The sequence below is a fragment of the Homalodisca vitripennis genome, chromosome 6 (assembly GCF_021130785.1).
Source record: "Homalodisca vitripennis isolate AUS2020 chromosome 6, UT_GWSS_2.1, whole genome shotgun sequence".
Taxonomy (NCBI): Eukaryota; Metazoa; Arthropoda; class Insecta; order Hemiptera; family Cicadellidae; genus Homalodisca; species Homalodisca vitripennis.
In genome coordinates, this window is record NC_060212.1 from 33,796,957 (window position 1) to 33,822,861 (window position 25,905).

General features: G+C 32.2%; 1 protein-coding gene across 1 annotated transcript; it reads right to left on the bottom strand.

Moving 5' to 3' along the window:
* Window positions 1–36: 36 nt before the first annotated feature.
* On the bottom strand, window positions 37–25,155 carry LOC124365347 (pre-mRNA 3' end processing protein WDR33-like). The gene is given in 12 exon segments (XM_046821321.1): window positions 37–3,839; window positions 6,159–6,237; window positions 7,346–7,524; window positions 9,423–9,551; window positions 10,489–10,555; window positions 11,437–11,573; window positions 14,315–14,526; window positions 15,417–15,650; window positions 16,972–17,098; window positions 19,044–19,085; window positions 19,088–19,140; window positions 25,130–25,155. Coding segments are annotated over 12 exon segments (2,028 nt in total). The 3' UTR covers window positions 37–3,096.
* Window positions 25,156–25,905: the final 750 nt, after the last annotated feature.

Sequence of the window (25,905 nt, forward strand, 5' to 3'; positions counted from 1 at the left end):
GAAAGGGAAGGAAGGGTTAACATTTAGGACCTGAACAAGGCTTGCTTCTTTATTTTACCGTGATTCAAGGAAAAATTATGTACACTAACATCATAACAACAGTAATCAAAATGTGTTTTTTTATACAAATAAAAATCGATTTTCATATCCTTGGCCAATCAGTACAATGATACAGTAGTTTACAAACAATGAACTAAAAAAGAACCTAGCATGCTTTTTAATAAAACAAACTACAAAAATTTTAATCCACTTAAAAACTAAATTACACTTTTTAATTTGTACACATAACATTGTTCTAAAAATAGCTTATAATGATCTAAGCAGATAACAATTTTAACATTTGTACTTTTAGAACTGCAATTATGACAAGTATAGTATTACCATTATGTCAAACCGGCTTCAAAATAAATTGTATAAACCAATTAATTATGACTGACATGAGATTTCTGTAACACGATTTTTATTTTAATGTTGCAAAAGATGTGTCTTTGACACAAGATAGTTGTAACTTATGTATGTGGTGCATATAAGTGACAAGTTGATATATCTGCAAAGGAGGATAAAATTCCACTTTACATGATAATGGTTAGCTTGAAATTGTTTTTTCGTACGTAAAAATTCCAACATTAAACCCTAAATTTTACCGATATATTGATTTGACAGTATGTTAAATATTCAGGGATTTCAGTTTAAGATAAAACTGTTATTTACCCCTGAAACAAAATTAATAGGCCATATTGTTTTACTTTACGTTCAAAAATGTACTTTGGTTGATTGGCCCAACCTTTCCACAAGGTATTACCTGAAAAATACCCATTTCATTATTTACTAATTCAGATTGTAATTATTATATAAAACAAATTTCAAAGATTGAAAGATTATGAACAAATGAGAAATTTTCATCATCATAGTTATTGCCAAAACTTGAAAATTATCACACGAATAATACAGATAGTTAAGAAAATCCTATTAAAAATCAAAGACAAAAGCGATCTGTCAATTGAAAATCAGCCAGACATCACGATTAATATTATTTCACAAAAACACAGATGAGACTGAAAACGATAATTAGTGAAAACGCAATTGACTTTGACCCTGCTACAAATTCCTGTACTCTTTGTAGGGCAAATATTTTATGTGATTAATAGCAATAAATAAAAATAATGGTTAATATCACTTCCCACCTTGTAAAGTCTGATCTAGGGAAATCCCAAGACGGTAAGTCTCAAAGTAATCAGCCCAGAAAAAGTAAAATGATTTCTTAGAAAAAGTGCTATTAATTTCAAGACAAGGTAAAAATGTGTGTATCTCACTGAGCTTTTCGTAAAACACAGTGGGAAAAAGAACATTTATGAAACTACTGTAATACAAAGAAAAATGTAATCTCCTTTAAATTGTAACTGTGAAGATTATACAATGTCTGTAATTGCTTTGAAAATTCAATCCAAAATACATAAAGATCCATCTTTACAAAACAATTTCATTTTTCAATCATTGCAACTTAATTATGTAATTAACTTAAAATCGAGAACAGGTTTTATTGTTGTTAATAAAGTATATTATAATGGGAATACAAATTTTTTACTTAAAAAAAAACACTATACAGTAAAAATCCAACATCATAGTAATAACCACTTGTAAGTTTACATTTTAAAGAAAGCTAGGATATAATTTTAGAGTGGTCAAAGTCATTTTACATAATCATAATTGAAAGAAAATTTGATTTGAAAGAATTGATTTCATATTCAAGTTATTTTACTAATAGGACATTCATATTTTTCAATTACCAAAAACTTGTGTCTGGAGGACAATTTAAAGGTAATATGATAGAAACGACAATATGACGCTAGATTTTAAGGTTCACATAGATACGATATTCTTCAAATAGATTCACATGAATACGATATTCTTCAAAATATACATAATACACAAGTGAAGGCTCATTTCAGGCAAAAATGTTGATCAAAAGAGATAATAATGTTCAAAGTTTAAAAAAATTAGAAACACTCTCAAACCACATACCATGTATCCAAGCAAATGGAATAAAATTATAAGACTAACTTATATTGGTAAAAAGCATTAAAAGTTTTAACCATTCTTAAACAAAAATTATTAAAAATACTATCAAAACCAATTCTTGAATAAAATATAAAACAACAGTTGGCAATAAAAACAAAACATACCATAACATTAACCTATACAACCAAATTTTTGGAAACATCTTAATCATTACACCTATTATGTTTTTCAGTTGATGTGTTTTTGATCACCATATTAAAGAATGAGCTGATCTTTAAAACTACTTGAAAACACTTTGTTTCAAAATAATGATTGAAAATACGTAATTTTGGATAAACTGCTTGAACGGTAATTAAAAAGATAAATTAGAAATGTTACAAATGTTCACATTGTCCAATCTTCCATAAATTTTAAACAATACAACAATTCTGATTATCAACTAAAGATGGGCACAAATTTGATTCATAATAGTGATTTAACATTTTGATGTACTCAATCCCAGATTTGGATTTAACACTTTCATCTTAATAGCATTCTTGAGGGTTCCTCAAAGGAAAATATTAATGATTTCTTCAAGAATTTGTAATAGCAACACGAATAACATCGTTTTTAACAATGTTGTACGTATAACTACGGATTATGTGAAGACTATTATGAATAATTGCCTTTATCACAACACAAAACATATAACTAATTGATCTGTTTGGAAATCGTTGAAATATTAAAAAAAAATTAAATTCTCAGAAATCTTTGTTAAAATAATATAGTCTGAGTAACACTAATAAATATTTAACTACAGGAAATGTACGCTTTAGTTATACAGTACATTGTTTTAGCCTTATTATTTAAACCGTAAAAGTAATTTTTTAGGAACGCGTTGATTTAGAAAGATTTACACTGATAGAAGTAATTTGAATAATCGTAACTTTCTCCAGAGCTAATTACTTACACAATATCAAAATGGAGACTGAGAAGGCTTGCTAGGTAAATTAAAAACACTCATGAACTGTATGGAAACACGTGGTACACAGTTTTATTCAATCAGTTCTCAATCGAACCGACTGAATTTTAGTTGTTCTATCTGCGAGGGTTTCGCCCTCTCGGTCTGAACCCACCACCCCTTGACCCCCCTCTTCCCCTCCCCCGCATTCTCCTTCCCCTATCCATCCCTCTGCCGCCACGAGGACTACCTCTACTTCTCGGACCTCTGGGGAACTTCTTCTGCTGGTAAGACTGTTGCTGGTACCTCCTGTCTCCATTACGATAATCTTCATCCATCGGTTCATCTTCGTCCATGCCCTCGTCATTCCAGTCGTAACTGTCTCTGAAACGTTCCTCATTGTTCCACTGATCACCGTCTCCATCACCATCGTCGTCATAATCGCCGTTCCCAAAGGACGCCCGCATATCCTGATCCTCGGGAAAGCTCGACCTGGTGTCCTCCTGATCGTTGATGAACCCTTGGTTCCTCCCCCGGAAAGGCGGTGGGGATCGATCTTGTCTGCCTCTCATTCCGAAGTCAGGCCTAAACGGCTCCCCAGGACCTCTGTACATGTCCTCTCTGAAGTCCGGCGTCCTGTTGAACTCTCTGCTCGGCATCGGACGTTGGAAGTCTCTATTCTGATTCTGGATATCGTGTGGGAAGCCTTGCCGGAAGTTGTCTGGAGGACGGAATGGTTCTGGTGGCGCCATGGAGCGGAACATTTCTCCTTGTTGGGGTGAAGGTAGGGGAGGTGGAGGTCGTAGCCTCTGCTCCTCAAGACCCGGGAACGATGGGGGAGGTTGCATCAACAGATGCCTCATGTCTTGATCCTGAGAACCTGTACAACATACACTATTGAGATTCTCCCGTCTTCATTAGGATTTTCTATAAATCCTAAGAAAACTCAAATTGAAGAAAGTTTTTATATGATAGGAAGAACAGTCTTATCTTTATCATCTTTCTTTTCTACTTCATAGGGACATTGAAAAGAAAACACAAAAATTGGATATTCTCTGCCCATTGGACACAAACAGATTATGTTTGAAACAGATTATGTTTTGTCCATTTCTACAAATTAAGAACACAAAAGGATTATAAAAAAAAACAAAGAGCAAAGTTCTTTTTAATATCTCTATGAAGATTACCAAACGCCGTGGCGCACATGCTCAATGTTCCAAAGTCTAGAGGGGTGAGGCTGAAAAGTCCGCCGCACGGCCCTAACCTACCACAAATAGACTCAAGTGTCAGACAGAGTACAGACCACTCAACCGTAGAAGTGTCACTACAGTGCACTTCACTTAAAGAAGCGGCCTTCTTAAAATTCTATATTTTAGGCTGGTAGTATCAAAACTGTGATTAGTGTGGACTGTACTCTGTATGTAGAGTGGAGAGGGAAGGGTAGCTCGGTATGTAACATGATTGCGTTACTGTGCTAAACAAAAGTCAACAGCCTAACCTAGATTTTTACATTCTCACTCTTAGTGACAGACTTACGCACGTGGTTTGGGTTTGTAATCCTCAGTTCAATTATATCTCTGTCTAAAAAGAGAAAAGTTGATTGCCAGTACTGAGTGTTTAATGTTTAAGGAAGTGTGTCGAGTACTTTGTGGTTGAAAACAACACCGCTTTGTGTTTGATTTGTGATGAAAATATAAATGTGTTTAAATAGTATACAATTATAGACATTACAAAACAAAACATTGTAGAAGCATATATGCTTAACACGTTTACGACGACGTGTATCTCTTCGGGTACTCGATTTTTCGTAGAGCGTGTTGTGCGCCTGATGGGGATATACGTTGCTGTGCATTTCCTCATTGTATTTTAATTGTTTGCCTGTCTTGGTGGTTTGTTAAATGTGTATGTTCGTTGGGGACGCCATTGCTCGATTTTTAAGGTAAATTAATTTTTAGGTACTCCTTGGGGTACACGGAGAAACATTGAAATAAATTTTTTGTGCAAAATTGCGAACCCTAACTTACATATATTTTTCGTTATACTTAGACGTTTAACGTAAAAAAAAACTATTACAATTTTTTGCCATTATAATTGAAAAATTTGACGGCAAATAAAAAAGTCCTGAAATAAGCGTTGTCATGAACTTGTTAAATTATAGGTCAGTCACAAGCAGAAAAAGTACAATATTTGAAAAAATGTACGCAATCTCAACGTGGATAAACATTAGAAAGAGGTTGCTGTTTGAGGAAGTTTCAACAAATGTCAACAATTAGTTAAAGCTAGCAAGCCTTTTCATGACGGTAGTAAGTAAAAACTTAATGACCGTTGAGGAGGTTTGTCTCCAAAATCATAAAATACTTTAACTCACTCTGCTTGTCTCCAAATACAGTTGTGGACCGATGTAAAAGTTATTTTATGTGGAAAATATAGGCAATGACTGACATTACTCACCAGTTTTTAAGACGCTTGCAGGGGAAAAAAAAAAAACAATTTGGGATCACTTTGGGTGCAACAACAGCAGAATAGTTACAACTAAAATCCCAAAAGTTAATATTGACTACACATTTTTAGCACTTCAACTTGAGCTGTTAAACTTGCTGCAAATAAGGAGTTAAAAGAGTAATACAAGGCATGCTACAAGAATACACATCTTCCATTTTAAAGTTCGGGTTTAAAATGTGTTTCGTACTGTAGGCTCGTTAATTAATTGCCCTGATCAATAGTTTATTTGTAATCAACCGGCAAATTGTTAAAATCCACGATTTTACATTTCTCTTTATGTGTCTGAGTGATCATTTCAAAAGTTAGTTTTTCGATCAGAATGTCACTAAACTAATTTCTCAAAAAATTATTTTTGTGAAATCCAATTACAGAGCCAACCTTTCCGAAGAACACCTAAAATCTATTTTGATGATAGAGCTGTCGATACGGACTGACACTGTTGGCCAAAAACACCTGCACAAATATCTCACATAAAAAAAGAAAGGCCAAGTGGTGTAACCGATGTTTTGTCAACATTTAAAAAGAATATTAATTTGAATAAATAAATTAATGGATTTTGTATAATAATACTGATAGTTCGGAACCTACTAAATCGGCTCAGTTACTGCAGAACGTTCAATTCTTGGTAGTTAGTTGGTCTGAACGTATTGTCTTACAATGTGAACGTACTTGGAGATCACTGAACATTTGTACGCACCTAACAGAGGCTGCTGTGACTGGGACTGCTGAGTGTCTTCACTTCTGTTGCTGTTCTGCCAAGAATCTTCATGGTCCGCCTGCAGCAGAAAACACCATCAAACTAATTGCTCATTAATTAAGCAAATACACAGTCCACTAAAAATATAACATCCTTGCAGGATCAGCTGTCTGAAGCCTCTTTTTCTAACCATTGAACCATTTACTCTTCTTACACAAGAAGAATTATATTTGTAATTTTGTCAATATCAAGAGGTTCCATGAGTAATTACGTGATAAAAAAACTGAACTGTTAGATTTTAATTTTCATGTAATAAATTGTAGAGACATATTTTACTGTTAAATATTAACATTGCAAGATAACCTAAATTAAATCAAACTTAATTACCTTGAATGAAGATACTGAAAATATTATTATATAGCTGAATAAAACTTTGTGTACATCAAGATAAATACAAAGAAATAAACAACATTTATTTAATAGTTCAATATTTTTAAACATGGAGTGTCAAACAGCAAAGAAGACCAAGTGTTGAGTCCAGAGATTTTAAATAGCAATGTAAAGAATATGTTTTAATTATTGTGCTTCCCAGTTACTCTGCAAGTAGGCCAATGTTTTAAGTAAGCACTTTTTCATACAAACATAAAAAATACAACATTATTTATTAATACAACCATTACAATATTATACATTGCTATGTCTATTTTCTTTAATTTAGGTATTCTGAATTTTGCGTATGTCATATTTAAAAAACATACCCATACAATTTGGTAAACTTGTTTTATATATTTTACGTCACACATTTTTGTTGCAAATATTATTTTTTGTTCTTTCATTTTTTACTTATATTGGGTAATTCTTGTTGCTCAGCAGAGCATGGACGTCTAGGACAATCATTCTATACAAGGGCGTAGCCAGTAAGGGGGTCCAAAGCCCTTGGACCCCCTCAAATTTTCAATTTTTTTTCAATTACTTTTTTAATTAACGAGTATTATTATTTAAATAATTCAGTATTACTAACATGTACTACTGAAAGATCGTTCTCAATAAAGAAACAGGTCAAGACTTTTTTAAGGAACAAAATGGGGCCTTGCCTCTGTCCAATACAGAAAAAATCTGTTGTTTAGACCCTCCAAAATTATTTCCTGGCTACGTTCTTAAATCTATAGGTTCTATGTTATTCTTACAGAAGTGGAGTCTTGGTTCTCGTTGTCGGGGACAGGGGTAGAGGACGCAGGTTTGGACTCGTCGTCACTCAGGTCCATGTAAGGCCTGACATCGTTCAGCTCCTCCACTGCACCCGAATTGATGAACCGAGCAAACGCTTCTGAGCCCTTCTTGATGGCTAACGTCAGGTCGTCCGTTGCTGTAACATACCACAGTTTTCACAATTAGTTTTGCTCATTTGATGTTTTGATGGACAAGAAACAATCATGTCCCGGACGCTCTCAAGAATTAGACAGAATGCAGTTAAAAATATATGGGATTCTGACAACTGACTGACGGGATTGTCTCCTCTCCTCTCCAAACTAAAGATAGAAAAATTCGTTTTCATAAGTAATTATCCTATTTTTATTAATTTTTGTTCACTCAATATTTTTATTTGTTCTGTCTACTTTCTCTACAATATTGCTAATTATCAGAATTCTTAAGCCATATCCATAAGTTATTCTACATCAAACAACTTCTTTCAATTAAAAAATGTATACAATTAATCTACACACTGCTCAAGTTAAAATTCTAATTCTAAAAAGTTCAACTTGAGTCTACGCACAGGCCATTAAGGCCCATGTAGACTTTTTTCCCAAGTTATTTTTAATGTATGTATATATATTTATATATATATATATATATAATATATAATGTATGTATATATATTTTTTATTTTATTTCTCTCTTTATTTCAATATATGGATTATGTGATATAAGACTTTTTAACATTATTTAGCGTTAAATTATTTAATTTTAACTATTTTGAATTGTATTACTTGAATATTATTGTATATTTTATTACCATTAGATATCCAAATGCTACATTTGTTTTCTTTTTCAATACAAAATATTTACTTCTGTTTTTCAGTATTTTGTGGAAATAAATGGTATTTTGTGGAAATAAATGTGATTTTATTTCTTTAAATAAATTAAAAAACCACCTACTTTACCAAAATAAACTATATCCTTCTAATGTATTTAATGTATAACTGTGATTTAATATATTTTTAATTACTAAATTTTATTATTTATATCACCAAGTTTACTGTGACACAACCGATCCAGTTCACTTGACTAAAAATTACCCAAACTTGGCTAACTAACTGTACATCAAAACTACACAACAGTATGAAGACAAGGTTAAAGACACAGAGACACAAGATGACAACACAAACAACTATCAATCAGAACGAAGAATATATTACATTACCATCCGTCGGAATCTGTCACACTTAACTCATGTGCACACAGTACAAAAGTCATTTAAGCGTTTTACGTAACCAAACCAAAATGAAATGGAAGCAATACTGTATTTAGGTACAAAGATTTATAAACAGCATAAATTTATATTTTATTCAAAAGTATTAATTTACAGATATTTAAATTTAAATATTCTGCTTGATGACTAGACCATTGGTCTCCAAAGGGTTGATGTTTTCAAGAATGAGAGTAATTGCAGGTTATTTACAAAACTAAACGTTTCAATTCACTTGTCCACAATAAGTAAGAGTTCAGCAGTCCTACTAAACTACTACTAGTTAGTACTCAAAGAACTACTACAAGCCCCAGTAGCCTATACCAACATCTCACCTTTTTTGTCATTTACATGAATTGCAATAAATATTGTAATAACTACTTACGGTAATCACTTAATTGATAGTACCAATCATGCAAAATGCAACAAGTGAAATGATTGTTAAATTTTACGTTTTGTTTAAAATACGTTTTTGGCTGCTTTTTAACAGCGTTCGAACACTAACGGGTAACAATCACGTGCACTTCATGCTTTCTAATAAATCTACGATATTACTTAGTTATTTTAATCATCTGAGTTAATAGAATGAGAACCAAACCAGCACACTCCACAAAAGCACAACAGCACCATAGACAATCAAAGGACAAACTACAATATTACTTGGTTATTTTAATCATCTGAGTTAATAGAATGACAACCAAACCAGCACACTCCACAAAAGAACAACAGCACCATGCACAGTTAGACAATCAGAAGGACGAAAGTGGATAGCCTAATAATAAAAATTAGTTACTTACGTTTCAGATCAATTTGTTTCCCGTAAATGATCAAACTTTCTGGTTCAATTTCTGCCAACGGGATAACTCCAGGTTGATTTACGATCAACTGATTGATGAGTTCAATGGGGTCAAATCCATCCTTATCATCTGTGAAAATCTCCAAACTTAATCCAGAGAAAGCGTAATGGGTAGGGATCAAGGAGGAGTTACTACCAAGGGAAAAGACGAATTGACGGAATCCTTGGAGATAAGGACACGATCATCAAGCAATAGGAAAGTATATACTGGGAAACACGGGATTACAGAAAAACCAACGGTGGGAAACGAGTTAACTAGTTTGTAGATGACTGGATTGGGTTTTGGTTTATGGAAACGAAATCACTACGTGGAAGTTAAAGGCTGAAACATATTCTAAAAAACATAGAAACAGATAAAAAATAATGCATCAACATTGAACTGTACTTAAGAAAGACTTCTTAAGCGCAATTTGTATCTAAGTACTATACAAACTTAACACACAAAAATTATATATATTATCTTTTTATAGGAAATAAAGAAATTCATTATTTTTGAAAGTTGACTATTACTTCATCTGAAGTGGATCTTGTCAAATCCGAATTTCACTCATAAAAGACATCCAAGAGAATCTCAAATTAGCAAAAAATTTAACCTATGTTTTTTAATACGGTATCATTTACTGTCAAGAAAAAAATAAATATAAACAAATTAACTCCTAACCTACATAGATAGATTACTTTTAATTATTTCAGAGATGCCTAATGTTTAATGATTGTAAAAATTGTACTTTAAGTATAATTAATTAGCAACTAAAAATATGCTAGACAGACTCGTACGCCGGCAACTTCACTTCCAGAAGCCTTTACAAATACGATTCTTGTTATCTGATTTCTCTACTGTACCGTATTTTTGTATGGCATTGTAGAAAATTATTATTACGTCATAAAGCACTTCAATGACAATATCAAGGAAATATTATTTTTGTTTACTTGGTACGATATTAGAGAATAGAATTTTACTTTATTAAGAACTATTACAGCCCCCACTAAAACTGAGTTACTCATACCATCACCAACAGCAGCGTGGTTCCAATGGGCTTGAAAGTTCTTCGGGATTGGTTTAGAATACGGCACCTGAAAATCAATCACAGTGTGATATAAAACTGTACGTAAAAATTAATAATAATTAAAGGCACAGATGGATTAAACTGAAATCTTAAATCAAGTTTAAAATATTATTTTATTACATAAATATTAACCCTTTTAGTTTGAAAAACTAAGTTAAGTTATAAAAACTACAGAAAAATGCCAATGTCCAAATGTACAAACATTGTGAAAACTACCGAAGAAATGAAAATGTCTTTATATACGAACGTTCACAAAAAAATTCTACCACAATATTTTGTTAATGCATTATACTTTTTGTATATATAGAATCAGAATGAACTAAATATATTACCAAGAAAAAATATTTATAGCAATTTTGTAAGATTAATTAGCTATTTTGTTTTAAATTTAGTGTAAAGCAAGATAAAAAAAATAAAAATTTACAACATAACTTCTACAGTTTATAACATATTAATCAAAGATTTTTATCATTTTATTTAGTTAAACTTTCTATTTCACGTGATATTGTGTTTTATAGTAAAATATTTTTTCTACCGTTAATCTGGAAAAAATGTATAATTTAAATATTTTTATTTTTTAAAACAATACATCTACAAATACAATTTGTTTTATAGGTTTAAAAAGGAAATTTCTTTTTCTGCTTACTGGTCAAAAAATTAGGAAAATAAATCAATATTTGTAATTTTAATAACTTCTTTAGTAAAACACTGCAAAACGGATGAAATAGGCCTGACTCTCTACAGTAGTACACTGGGTGGAAAATCCCCAGCATTCTTGGAAAAAACTTAATTTTTTTGCCTGGCACTAACAGGGTAAAAATTTACCATGGCTAATCTGTTAGTGTACATTTTAACACACGAATATATAGTGAAAATGTTCCTCAATACCTTCTTCAGAACAACTTTGACTTTCTCATCTGTAGAATCGATGTCCAGACCGGGGATGGCTCCAGAGTTGTCAGAGGCAGGGTTGATGGTCTCAACTTTGTCCTCTGGACCCATGCCAGGTATCACACTCAGGTCATCTGCAATTTTTATCACAAATTACTGTAAACCTTCCTAACAAAATTTGTAATCGCTGACTACGAGGAATTATTGATATTTCACACTTGAAATCTGTATTTTACCTTTAACAGTGCAATTAAAATTGTTACAACTCCATGAAAGTCAGTTACTTTATTTTGTTCCATATATCGAAGAATATTCAATTTGAGAGTTTTTTGCTTGTTAAGCACAACATTATAAGCACATAACTCTTTCTTACTCCTGAAGTTAAAAGCAAAGTAACAAAGATTGTTTAAGTGATATTTAAATTAATTTAAAATTATGCTCCATAATATTGGTGTATTCATTTAACTCTAGCTTTCTTAACTAGAAATTTAAAATATTGAAATAACAGATTTGCAATTTGTAATATTTATGCTATTTTATGTAATATCATCTATCCAAGTACATTACATTTTAATGGCATTTTATACACATTTTAACAGCAAGTGATTTTTAAAAACCAAAAATGATAAAAAATGTAATTCACTACAAAAAAATTCTATTTCATCCAAAAATTGTAATATTTTTAGTATTTGGTAAAATATAAATTATCTGTCAAATAACCTTAATCATAGTAAACTTAACTTAAATACGTTGCTTTAATCGTTCAGTATTTTTGTTTTCAAAATATTATTTGCAACTGGATGAAGTCTGTCACCAAAATATTTAGCTAACATTTTCTTACAGTAAAACAAAATATCGAATTTCACTTAAAACCAATGACAACAAAGCAGAAGTTTTTTTATTTCTTTAGCAATACTTGTTTATCATTTCAATATAGTTTTCATTTTCTGATTTAACATATAAATAGTACTATAGAGCTAGCTTGGATACAAAAAAATCAGGTCTACTTACTTGTATAATGTTGATAACGACACTTTCAAGAAGAAAAGAGAAAAAATATATCAGTTAAATTTTGACAGCATTTTTCTTACATATAATACAGGGTCATCGAAAAATAATGCCTAGATTTAATAAAATTATAACATCAAAACCTTTCATGTTAAATGAGTAATTCTTTCACTGGACGATAACTGGTGAAACGCAAGTTTTGTTTTTAGTTCGTCTGATTGTGTTTCCCTGTCTTTGTGATGCGCAAGACAAGCTGCGCAATCGTCAAGGTCAGCCGGCCACAGACGCGCCGCCGCTCAGTACGATGTTGACAGTGCAAACAAAAAGTTTCACATAAATGGATGTGTAAATCGTCACAATTGCCGTGTATGGGGATCGCAACAGCCAAACGAAATCCACGAGTATGTGCGCGATTCTCCCAAACTCAATGCGTAGTGTGCGTTATTTCCATGACAAAGTTATTGGACCTTTCTTTTTTGTAGAAAAAACCATTACAGGCCTAGTTTACCTGGACATGCTTGAACTGTTTGTGTTCCCCCAATTAGGACGATATCGAACAACAGACGTGGACAGCGAATCATTTTTATACAAGAATGGGGCTCCACCTCACTACCATCGCGAGGTACGCGCTGCACTAAACGCACACGCTTCCCAAACGGTTGGATTGGTAGAGCAGCAGCCCCCATTTCATGGCCTCCTAGAAGTCCTGATCTTACCCCTTTGGATTTCGTTTTCCTGGGGGGTACATAAAAAATACAGTTTACGCAGAAAAGATTCGGGATTTGGACCATCTTCGGGAGCAAATTTCTTCCGCAATCTTAACTGTTACGCCAGATATGATTGGACGCACGTGGCAGGAAGTTGACTACAGACTTGATATCTGCAGGGCAAACGAACGGTGCTCACATTGAAACATACACTAAGGTATGAAAAAAAAAATTAATTTCTTTCCGCACATTTTAAGACTACACACCTTTAAATTACCTTTAATAGTTTTTTTTTTATGACAGTTATTTAAAATCTAGGGCATTTATTTTTCGATGACCCTGTAATTTGTAATCACCAATATACGTTTCAGTTTACTTAATTGATAATACACTACATTTATTGTTGAATTGTATATAACACCATAGAAAGGTTATAATAAGGATAATAGGATTTCGACATTTGCTATGCGTTAAGTTAAAAATGTATAACACTCTTCATTATTTACCCTGATTCATATTTTACATCTCTGCACATAGGTCATGTTCAGGTGCCAAAAATAGGAAACTATAACACTGTGAAATTTGGTGTTATACTTTTTTGTAACATATAACGATACCAAATGTCCAAAATCATATTATCCTTTAAACTTTCCACCGTCAATAACAACTTTAAACAAAATTGAAATAATTGTGCTCAATCTGTTAATAAACAGGAGCTGTATCAGTTTTAATAAATTGGTTTGTATAATACTCTTAGGTTTTCTTCATATATTGGTTTTGTTTCAGTAAGAAATGGTTAACGAGATACCATTATATATCAGAAAGTAAATCTTGCAAATACAACGGATGTAATCCTATAACTCTAAACATATCATATTTCATGGTAACAGAAAACATGTGAAGTTTAGAAAAATATGAATAAAAAAGTTCTGAACTCTACAGTTACTTACAAGACTACAAGAAATCGTGCAATACAGATTGGAGAAAATTTTGGTTTTTCTCCCACTTACATTTCCCGTAATTTTTACTTTTCCAAACCTTATTACTGATCGTAGACTCAAACAAACATTTTGTAAGGAAGAACTGTTGTGTTCAAGAACATAAATTTTACGTTTAAGTTATTTAACTTTCACGTCGTAAGTGTGAGAAATGGGACAAACCGATTTCGTTCTCGTCGAGGCCTGACATGTTGGCGGGCAGTGTGTTGAGGTTGTACTTGTCCCTCATTAGGTCGCCAGGTCGATTGCGTGTCCAGAACTTGCTCGAATGGTCGTTACTTCCTGAACACAAGATGTGACCGAGCGGGTGCCACGCCAGAGTCCACACAATGCTGTCATGCGCTTGCTCTATCGCTCCCACCTCCTTGTCAGCTCTGCACAACCAAGCAAACCATTGTTCCCTTACTCACAGCTCAATAATGGTATTTAATTTATTTCAATTTTCATTTCATTTCATCATTTTTATTTGTCACAAAAATGTACAATATCATTGACAAAGTCATAAATACAGCTCATTGTTACAGCCACGTCTAAATCTTAAAACTAACAATAATTAAGCTTACACAGTGATTGTAACAGAATACAAAAATGCAATAATCATTAAAGGTTTTATCTTAACCAACTTTGTCCAATTTCAGCATAATTTTTATTACATATGTTATGGCTATGAGTTTCATGTTTAAATTTAAGTAAATTTGGATTTTTATGTATATATATATATATATATATATTGTAAAATAAAGTTTTGTACTTTAGTTGTTATCAAGTCTGATTTTGTTGCTATAATGCTGAAGGTGTTAACAAACTAAAGTTTTTAAAATGTTTAATTTTTCACACTCTTAAGAATTTATAAACAATATTATTGTTTTTTGTAAATATTGCAAAATTTAAAATCACAACATTTATCTGGATATCTGGGTTATCCAGATTGGTTTTACAGAGTAGACGGGGTAACATTTTTGGAAGAATTATCAAATTTTTGTTTTAATGAAGAACTTTCAAGAGAAGAATATTCAAGAATCAGTAGCTTTCATGGCTCATTCTGAGTAAAATCAATTGTAAATATGTTTAATAATAGAATTCAAACTTATATAAGATTCATCATAGACATCAGTTACCATAAAATCCATATTCCATCCATAGAAATGTATGTGGTTGATTCTAGAATGTTTCTTCCTCTTGAAGTTTTCTTTGACCAGTTAATTAATTTACTTTTAAGTAGAAAATGTATCAACTCATGTTTGAGATCGGATCTCTGACTCACCCCACATGCCAGAAGAGTATGGCCCCGTCCGAGCCCCCGCTGCAGAACAACCCCTCGTGGTACGGATGCCAGGCGACGGAGCTGCTCTCCTTCTTGTGGCCACGGAATGTCTGCACCTCGGATGACAAGTTCCGCACGTCAAACAGCTTGAGTAAGTGGTCCCTGGACGCCGTTACCAGCCAGTTGCCATTGTTGTTCCACTTGACGTCCATAACCGTTGATTTGTGCGCATGTCTGAGACACACACAGTGGAATTTAATGCTTACGGTTCATGTCACACACTAAATGTATTTTAAAGTACATCATGTCTTCCATTGAAAGTTATGAAGACTGATAATTAATGTAATAATTTTCTAATTTTATTATGCGATGGTCTTTTTTTTTCAATTATTGGAAAACAATAGTTGTGCTTGAACAACACAAATTGTATACAACAAACATAAAAAACACCCTCTCAGATGTGTGTGGTTGGTGGGGGGAGGAGTTATTAAGATTCAGTGTAAAGGAACTCTAAATCCTTATACAATGTTGCATAGACTATCAACAAATGATATCATGTTCCTTTATAAAGTTCTCAACTCTTTAGTGACCTGCCTCCCCTGATGGAGCAACCAGATTTTTTGTTCCCCTCCCTTGCCTTAGATCTCACCACTTATCTGCATTGGGACATCATAGCCGCAATTATCTCCAGTTCAGTACCATTCCGAGAATTCTTCAACCAGGCAACGAGGTAAACAGCATTATGGACTTATTCTTTGATGGACTCATTGTTGCTCTGACATCTAGATTACAGGCCTTCAGCATGATGTGAATTATCAATTCTCCTTACTCTCGACTTTTCGACTTAACAAAACTTTCCACTTCATTGCAGGAACTATTTTTCTGAAGTAGCATCGTTATATTGTTGATTTTATTCACATTAGTGTTATATTGTTAAAATATTGGTTACTGCTGGTTTCTTTAAGGCATTTAATTTAATAATTGTTACACTTTGGGTCTACTAATTAACTCCTTACTTGTTTTTAGTAGTTTTTAATGTTTGTTCTTAAGATTATCTAAATGGTACTACCTACCGTAGGAACGTAGATTTAAAAATACAAATAAAAATGCTTTAAATTGTTATACTTATTATTATTTAGCAAAGCTATCTCCTAGTAAACTCAACACTGAATTAGGTGGAGATTCTAGTAGCATAACTGTAGTAATGTGTAAACAACAAGTATACATGAACAATCATCCATAACATAAATCATTCATTCTTCCAATTATTCCTGATTTCTTTTTTGTCATTAACCAATAAGAGTTGCAAAATATTCATCAATTACACTTGGAACATTACAAAAGCAAAGTGTATGTTCTGCCTTTTTCTAACAAGAAGTGTTGAAAAATGACAGTGGTGCGATTCAATGCTGGTAGATCATTAATCCTCCGAATAATTATTTGCGTACTATTTCGTAAGATCTTTGGATTTTTTAACTTGCAGTAATATTACGGTGAAACACTCGCTGGTCGGAGATAAAAGTTACTTTCCTGCTAGGTACCACTTGAAACTTACAAAGTAGCGAGTGACTGTCCAGTCTTGGGGTCCCACAGTTTGACGGGCTGTTGGTTATCCTTACTGCCGGAGATGACGAGGCCCTTCTGAGGGTGCCAGTGGACACACTTAACGTCTGCTCCGTGACCTGCAACATGACACGGTCAGACCACCACAAGACTGTTCGCTTCAACCATTGACTCAAATAGGAGAGAGTGGATTCTTTTTAAGAAACTTGGTGTACTTTCAACATTACCGTCCATGTATATTTTATCCATTTTAATGTTTGTTAGAAGCAATTTACACTGATTTAGCATACAATGTTTAATAGCAAGTGTACTTTCAGTTTAACTCAGAAAAGTTTCCAATACCAAGGGATTACATTTTATAGTGTACTACCTAATTTCATTCAAACTATGCCAGTCAATTTGTTCAAGAAACACATGAAAAACATTTTGATAAAGAAATGTATCTACAATGTAGAAGACTTTTTAAATATAGACGACTTTTTAACTTAAGCATGCTGTAGCTTAGCGAATTTTATTTTATTTTTTACCATTGTTATACATTTTTATTAATGTTTTTGACAAATAAAGATTGTCTATTGTCTATTGTCTAACTGTGATACAAAAACCTTAATGTAAACTGTAAACTTTGTTATTATTTTAAATTATTGTATGTGTTTTTAACTTTATTTTTTATTTATAAATGTGTTTAAGCAATAATTTTAATAAATGAACCACTTAAAAAAATTTTACTGTAATATAGTTTTTATTTATAATATATGTTTACTATGTTCATGACAATGTCTATTGTACACTTATGTATTTAATGACAATAAAGCTTTTTGATTCTTGATTCTTGATCAAGAGGAAATCAGGCACTGCAGATTCAGGAGTTACTTAGTGACTTGTGCCTTAGATACGATTCATAGTGTTCACATAATTACATTTACTATAGTAGGTTACCGATGTAGTACGTACAGCCCCAATTAGTGACTATATCTTGTACAACTCTAAGAGGATCTACTAAAAATGTAATACGCTATGTAAAGGACTATGTAATAACAATTTAGTAAAGGATGTTACGTATTAGCCCAATTTATTGACTTATCTAAAGTGTTTCACACAATATAACACCAAAAGTTCTGTAATGTAAACATATTAATGATACACTTTTCTGTTCTGAAGTAAAATTTTGATTGTTATTTTATGACTTGTTGTTAATTATTATTAATAATTAAGAGTAAAAGTAAAAGCCAGAAAAGTGGTATCAACAAACAGTAAAAGTAACGTTTTTACAAACATTCTATGCAACTGTAATCTGATGCTTTGTTTAGCTTTGAACATCAAATTCAAATTTTAGTAGTTTCCCGTAAAATTAACATGTGTACCAGTTGTACCTCACTGGTGGGGAAAACCCAAGCGAATTATATTTTTATAAAATAAATCCAATTGCTGATTTAATACCGATTGCCATGTTATAATAAAAAGTTACTTAGGAATAACCAATAAAAATCTGACATTTAGTCAATAAACTTTGTTTTAGGCAGCAACCAATGTGTAACTACTAGTTTACCCCAATCTTCCATATTATTTTACAACACAATTACACTTTGTAATAATTTGAATTAGGTTTTACTAAAATATACTACTGAAAATCTTTTATTGGCATTAATATCTTCAGATAGTATATTCAGACATGGTCTTATGTATGCATACTTAATTTTGACATAAAAATTTACATTTTAACATGTTAACGACAACGGCTTATTTTTGGCCGTTTTTATTTGCTGTAGAATTTTTCAACAATAATAACATAAAAAGCCCGGTGTGTACCCAATTGGGTACACGACGGCAGTTGTGAAAGTTCACATGTACCCGTTAATTTTATAAAATTATGTTATTTCAATAATTTAACATAGACTATCAGTCAAGTAACACTCCTAAAAATAATGATATTTTAATGCTCTTTAAATTCTAAGTTTTATCTAAAGAAATGATAATTATTGAAGAATAAAACTACATTAAAAAATAACTATATGAATAGATTGTGAAAGTTGATATTATACTAAGTGAAGTCGTTCAACTCGCCTCTTAGTGTCCTTTCTTCTTGACAGCGTTGGAAGTCCCAAATTTAATCGTTCCGTCATCCGAGCAGGTGGCAAACTTACTATCACTTGGACTGAAACTGCAAATAAAAATATTTCTCAGTAAAAGGTTAAATATTTCAAATTGTTCTTTACATTTACTAGAGAAAGTCACACATTTTGTCAAATCAAACTACCTAAAACATTAACTAGCTTACCATTAACAGTTGAGAGAGTGTTCTTTTGCATGTTTCTTAATCCATTTATAAGATCTATATTAAATTAAGGTAGAGTAAAAGTGATTATTTCCAATTCAAAGTATTTATTGCACATTGACATTTGAATACATAAGTAATACAAACAGGTGCATGATCAAGTTTTTTAAATGTATAACTAAAATACAAGCGTTGCAGTATGTTCTGCATGTATTCTATATTGTATTATGTCTATAAAGAATAACAAATCATCCTTATTTTACATAGACTGAAGTGATAATATGGCGTAATAATGAATAATTGCATGGGTTGTGATTTTAAAATTGATTAGTTATATTATTTTAAAAATCTTTCTGCATTTCATTTACACTGTAATAAGCTTTTTCTATGAGGAGGTTTTTAATACTATTTTAAAAATTATTATTTTTAAGCTCTTTTAGTGATAAAGGTAAACAATTAAATAAGCGAATTCCCGCATATAGTGGACTTTTTCAAATAAAGAAGTTTTATGAATTGGTAAGACAAGAAGAGTTTTGTGTCTAGTATTATGATTATGCTGATTTTTGTATTGGTCAAAGGTGTTTAGGTTTTTATGGACTAAATTAAAAAATGTATAAACCTGGTAGTGTGAGTATTTTAAATTTTTTAAATAACGGTCGGTTTTTATTTACCATTGTGTACCCCAGTGACCGTTTCTGACTAATTAAACAGATTTCAAATGTATCAGGGTTTTCTATACAGTTTCACTCATACTATTTTTGATGGTCATAATTTATTTACATTGAAGAAACCAGATAGTAAGGATTTTCTGACAAGGAATTTCTGATGTACAGGTTGATTGTACTAAAAGTGTTGGAGCACTATTTCCATGCTTGTCAGTAGGGTGATTGTTATGAGAAGTCCAGGATTGTCTAGACCACCCTGAAGCATTGCAAATTATACTAGGTGTCAAAATATTTTTAAAAACCTTACCCAGCTGTGAACGCCAGTTATTGTGCAATGCCCCTTTATTGTGCAGTAATATGGTTTATGCTTCTTATTACTACTCTGGACTTACAGATATATGCTTGACGTTTTTAACACATAACTTGTTTGCTATTATTTTTTATTCTGGCAAGTACATCAACAATAGGTTTTTTTAATATTTTTGATTGCCCTTATCCTTGTCTCAAAATATTTTTGAGAGCTGAAGACAACAGATTCCAGTCCTTTAAACCAGCATTGATTTTTGTAACGAATAACAATGGAAAATGTTGGATATTCTTTTATTGTTTTATTAAGCTCACACCTTTAAAAAGCTTTCAGCCCTCAGTTTTTAAAATAACATAATTTTCCAGACCTGAAGATGATATAAAATGAAATGGAACAATAGTTCACATTGTACAGAACCATTGAACACTGTTGTTGTAGACTTGGTAATGTGAAAATATACAATATGTCTTTGCTTATTGTATCTCATTTCATTCCCTGTTGGGCATTGAGTAGACAAAAGTGAAATAAAACTTATAAATAAAAGCTAGAATTTTACACGACTAGGTCCACCATGAGAAACAACATGACAGATAGGATTGATGCATGATTTACTTCAACAATTGAAAAAGTCTAATCACAATATATGACGTATTCTTGTAGCCAGCTTCTATACAAAAACATAATTTTAAATCCTCTACTTACAGAGTTTGTTATTAGAGGGCCAGATTTGTATATATTTTGTGACTTCCACTTATGTTTAAACCCTGTCCATTGGGATATGTATGTAAAATCAAATAAACATCTGATCTAGTAAACATGAACTCTAAGAGTGAGCATGTTTGTTTAAACCCTGTCCATTGGGATATGTATGTAAATCAAATAAACATCTGATCTAGTAAACATGAACTCTAAGAGTGAGCATGTTTGTTTAAACCCTGTCCATTGGGATATGTATGTAAATCAAATAAACCTCTGATCTAGTAAACATGAACTCTAGTGTGAGCATGTTTGTTTAAACCCTGTCCATTGGGATATGTAATGTAAATCAAATAAACCTCTGATCTAGTAAACATGAACTCTAGTGTGAGCACGTTTGTTTTAAACCCTGTCCATTGGGATATGTATGTAAATCAAATCAACCTCCGATCTAGTAAACAAGAACTCTAGTGTGAGCATGTTTGTTTAAACCCTGTCCATTGGGATATGTATGTAAATCAAATACACCTCTGAACTAGTAAACATGAACTCTAGTGTGAGCATGTTTGTTTTAAACCCTGTCCATTGGGATATGTATGTAAATCAAATAAACCTCTGATCTAGTAAACATGAACTCTAGTGTGAGCATGTTTGTTTAAACCCTGTCCATTGGGATATGTATGTAAATCAAATACACCTCTGATCTAGTAAACATGAACTCTAGTGTGAGCATGTTTGTTTAAACCCTGTCCATTGGGATATGTATGTAAATCAAATCAAACTCTGATCTAGTAAACATGAACTCTAGTGTGAGTATGTCTGTTTAAACTCTGTCCATTGGGATATGTATGTAAATCAAATAAACCTCTGATCTAGTAAACATGAACTCTAGTGTGAGCATGTCTGTTTAATTAAACCCTGACCATTGGGATATGTATGTAAATCAAATAAACCTCTGATCTAGTAAACATTAACTCTAGTGTGAGCATGTTTGTTTAAACCCTGTCCATTGGGATATGTATGTAAATCAAATAAACCTCTGATCTAGTGAACATGAACTCTAGTGTGAGCATGTTTGTTTAAACCCTGTCCATTGGGATATGTATGTAAATCAAAACAACCTCTGATCTAGTAAACATGAACTCTAAGAGTGAGCATATTTGTTTAAACCCTGTCTATTGGGATATGTATGTAAAATCAAATCAAACTCTGATCTAGTAAACATGAACTCTAGTGTGAGCATGTCTGTTTAAACTCTGTCCATTGGGATATGTATGTAAATCAAATAAACCTCTGATCTAGTAAACATGAACTCTAGTGTGAGCATGTCTGTTTAAACGCTGTCCATTGGGATATGTATGTAAATCAAATCAAACTCTGATCTAGTATACATGAACTCTAGTGTGAGCATGTCTGTTTAAACTCTGTCCATTGGGATAAGTATGTAAATCAAATAAACCTCTGATCTAGTAAACATGAACTCTAGTGTGAGCATGTTTGTTTAATTAAACCCTGTCCATTGGGATATGTATGTAAATCAAATAAACCTCTGATCTAGTAAACATGAACTCTAATGTGAGCATGTCTGTTTAAACTCTGTCCATTGGGATATGTATGTAAATCAAATAAACCTCTGATCTAGTAAACATGAAACTCTAGTGCGAGCATGTCTGTTTAAACTCTGTCCATTGGGATATGTATGTAAATCAAATCAAACTGTGATCTAGTAAACATGAACTCTAGTGTGAGCATGTCTGTTTAAACTCTGTCCATTGGGATATGTATGTAAATCAAATAAACCTCTGATCTAGTAAACATGAACTCTAGTGTGAGCATGTTTGTTTAATTAAACCCTGTCCATTGGGATATGTATGTAAATCAAATAAACCTCTGATCTAGTAAACATGAACTCTAGTGTGAGCATGTCTGTTTAAACTCTGTCCATTGGGATATGTATGTAAATCAAATAAACCTCTGATCTAGTAAGCATGAACTCTAGTGTGAGCATGTCTGTTTAAACTCTGTCCATTGGGATATGTATGTAAATCATATAAACCTCTGATCTAGTAAACATGAACTCTAGTGTGAGCATGTCTGTTTAAACTCTGTCCATTGGGATATGTATGTAAATCAAATCAAACTCTGATCTAGTAAACATGAACTCTAGTGTGAGCATGTCTGTTTAAACTCTGTCCATTGGGATATGTATGTAAATCAAAACAACCTCTGATCTAGTAAACATGAACTCTAGTGTGAGCATGTCTGTTTAAACTCTGTCCATTGGGATATGTATGTAAATCAAAACAACCTCTGATCTAGTAAACATGAACTCTAGTGTGAGCATGTTTGTTTAAACTCTGTCCATTGGGATATGTATGTAAATCAAAACAACCTCTGATCTAGTAAACATGAACTCTAGTGTGAGCATGTTTGTTTAAACTCTGTCCATTGGGATATGTATGTAAATCAAATCAAACTCTGATCTAGTAAACATGAACTCTAGTGTGAGCATGTTTGTTTAAACTCTGTCCATTGGGATATGTATGTAAACCAAAACAACCTCTGGTCAAGTAAACATGAACTCTAGTGTGAGCATGTTTGTTTAAACCCTGTCCATTGGGATATGTATGTAAATCAAATCAAACTCTGATCTAGTAAACATGAACTCTAGTGTGAGCATGTTTTGTTTAAACCCTGTCCATTGGGATATGTATGTAAATCAAATAAACCTCTGATCTAGTAAACATGAACTCTAGTGTGAGCATGTTTGTTTAAACCCTGTCCATTGGGATATGTATGTAAATCAAATAAACCTCTGATCTAGTAAACATGAACTCTAGTGTGAGCATGTTTGTTTAAACTCTGTCCATTGGGATATGTATGTAAATCAAATCAAACTCTGATCTAGTAAACATGAACTCTAAGAGTGAGCATATTTGTTTAAACCCTGTCTATTGGGATATGTATGTAAATCAAATCAACCTCCGATCTAGTAAACAAGAACTCTAGCGTGAGCATGTTCTCTCCTACACAGATACAATTATTTTATTTATTTATTAACAACAATGCTATTTTGAATACAACATTCTCAAAAAGAAAAATAGCAATGTATAGACAATATATAACACAGCAATCTAACAGTATTATATTTGTAAAACAAAAAGAGTTGTCTATTATACAACTTAGACAGTTTCAGGACTAGAAATTGGTATAGATAATTGAAAAGACTGGAAGGTTAGAGTCAGCTAAGTTCAGTGAAGAAAGTCCACTTTTATAAACTTGTGATGAATAAAGCAAAGCTATCATTGTAGAAGTCAAACATATTAGAGTTGATTATTATCATGTTTGTTCTTGTAAAAACGGAATTACTTCATGTTTTGATGAATTCAAAGATGTTGTATTTGCAGAGCACCGCTCCAAAGTTCCTTTCAAAGACCATTCTAGAGCACTGCCACCTTCACAAATGTTGCTTCTGAACTTTAGCTATGTTGCTTCAGAAAGAATCTTTAAAATAAAAAGCAATGAAATTGCCTTTCATTGTGGAACTGTACTTGTACTGTAAAGCAAACTACTGTACAAGCACTGTGGAATGTTATTCGTCACCATTGATCAATTCAACCTATTTAGACAAAATACATAAACAAATGTTGACTTGTTATTTTATCAGATGCGTGAACCTACAAGCAGTTGAGGGATGCTATTCTCTCAATTTGATTTCACAACACTTTTATTGCCTGTTCCTTGAATTTAAGGAAGATAGGCCAGTTTTGGATGTTCTTCACTTTAAGACTGGTCTATCTTCATTAGATCCAAGGAATAAATTATAAAATAGTATTCAAGCCTGCTTAAAAATTAAGGATGTTCTTAACTAGAGGAGAACACAATTCCAATGTGTACATCTCGAATGTCATATACGATTTTGAATATGTTGTGGCTCAGTCTACAAGGGGGAAATAAAATGTTTAATATTTACATGTGTTTGTGAAAACATTAAGCACACAAAACATGATATTCAAAAATCAAGTATGGATGCAAAACCAAAGGTACAACAAAATTTGATAAAATTCAATCATTAAAAAAATTACACACTACAATTAAGTGTCCAAAAATTTTAAAATAATCAAAAATAAAAATAATTTCAACAAAGAAAACAGCGTCAGATTATCCAAAAGCTGGCAGCACGTGATAAAGAAGCCATATTGATCACCTGATTGGCTGACTACTAACAGTCATGATACAAGTCTTTCTGCTCTATTAATTTTTAAAAGCTAACAAATAACACATTTGGTTTTGGTTGATTTGTTTTGATGTATGTTATTGGTTCTGTTAGTTTTGGTTTAACATCTGTTAACTAAAGATGGCTCTTCACAGCAACGCCGAAATTTGTAAAGATTTTAACTTTATTAGCAATATTTCGCCATGGTGCGAATTGGAAAATTAAAATTGTAGTTTTAAAACCATAAATAACTGTGTGGGGTTTCATTTTTATCCTGAACCATTTAACTTGGAATCCTTGAAAAATTGCAGAAACATGTGTGAATTGGAATGGTTTATATTTCTTTAAAGTTTTAAACATGGAGTCTGAAAAGTTCTGAAAATCACGTTTATATTTCAATACATAAATGAAAAAATTTCAACCAAATATGATACATCATTTCTACTTGTACTTGACTTGGTTTAGTCTTAGCCAATATTCTATCAAAATGTCAAATCTTTAAACCTCTTTTAAAAATGTCGATGCTATTCTTTTAAATTTTAATGTTTCAAAAGATTTAATGATAGTAACCATTTACAAGAATGTTAAAGTCCACTTTATCATTGATAAGACATCACCAACACAACAACTATGGTATAGATTTTAAAGTTCATAATTTGTAATAACATTTTAAATTTAATGCAACTGCAGGCAGTATAAACTTTTTTGGCTGTACTGGAAGGATATTTTATTTTTAAGGATACAAGTGTTTTAGTCAACTGTTGGAT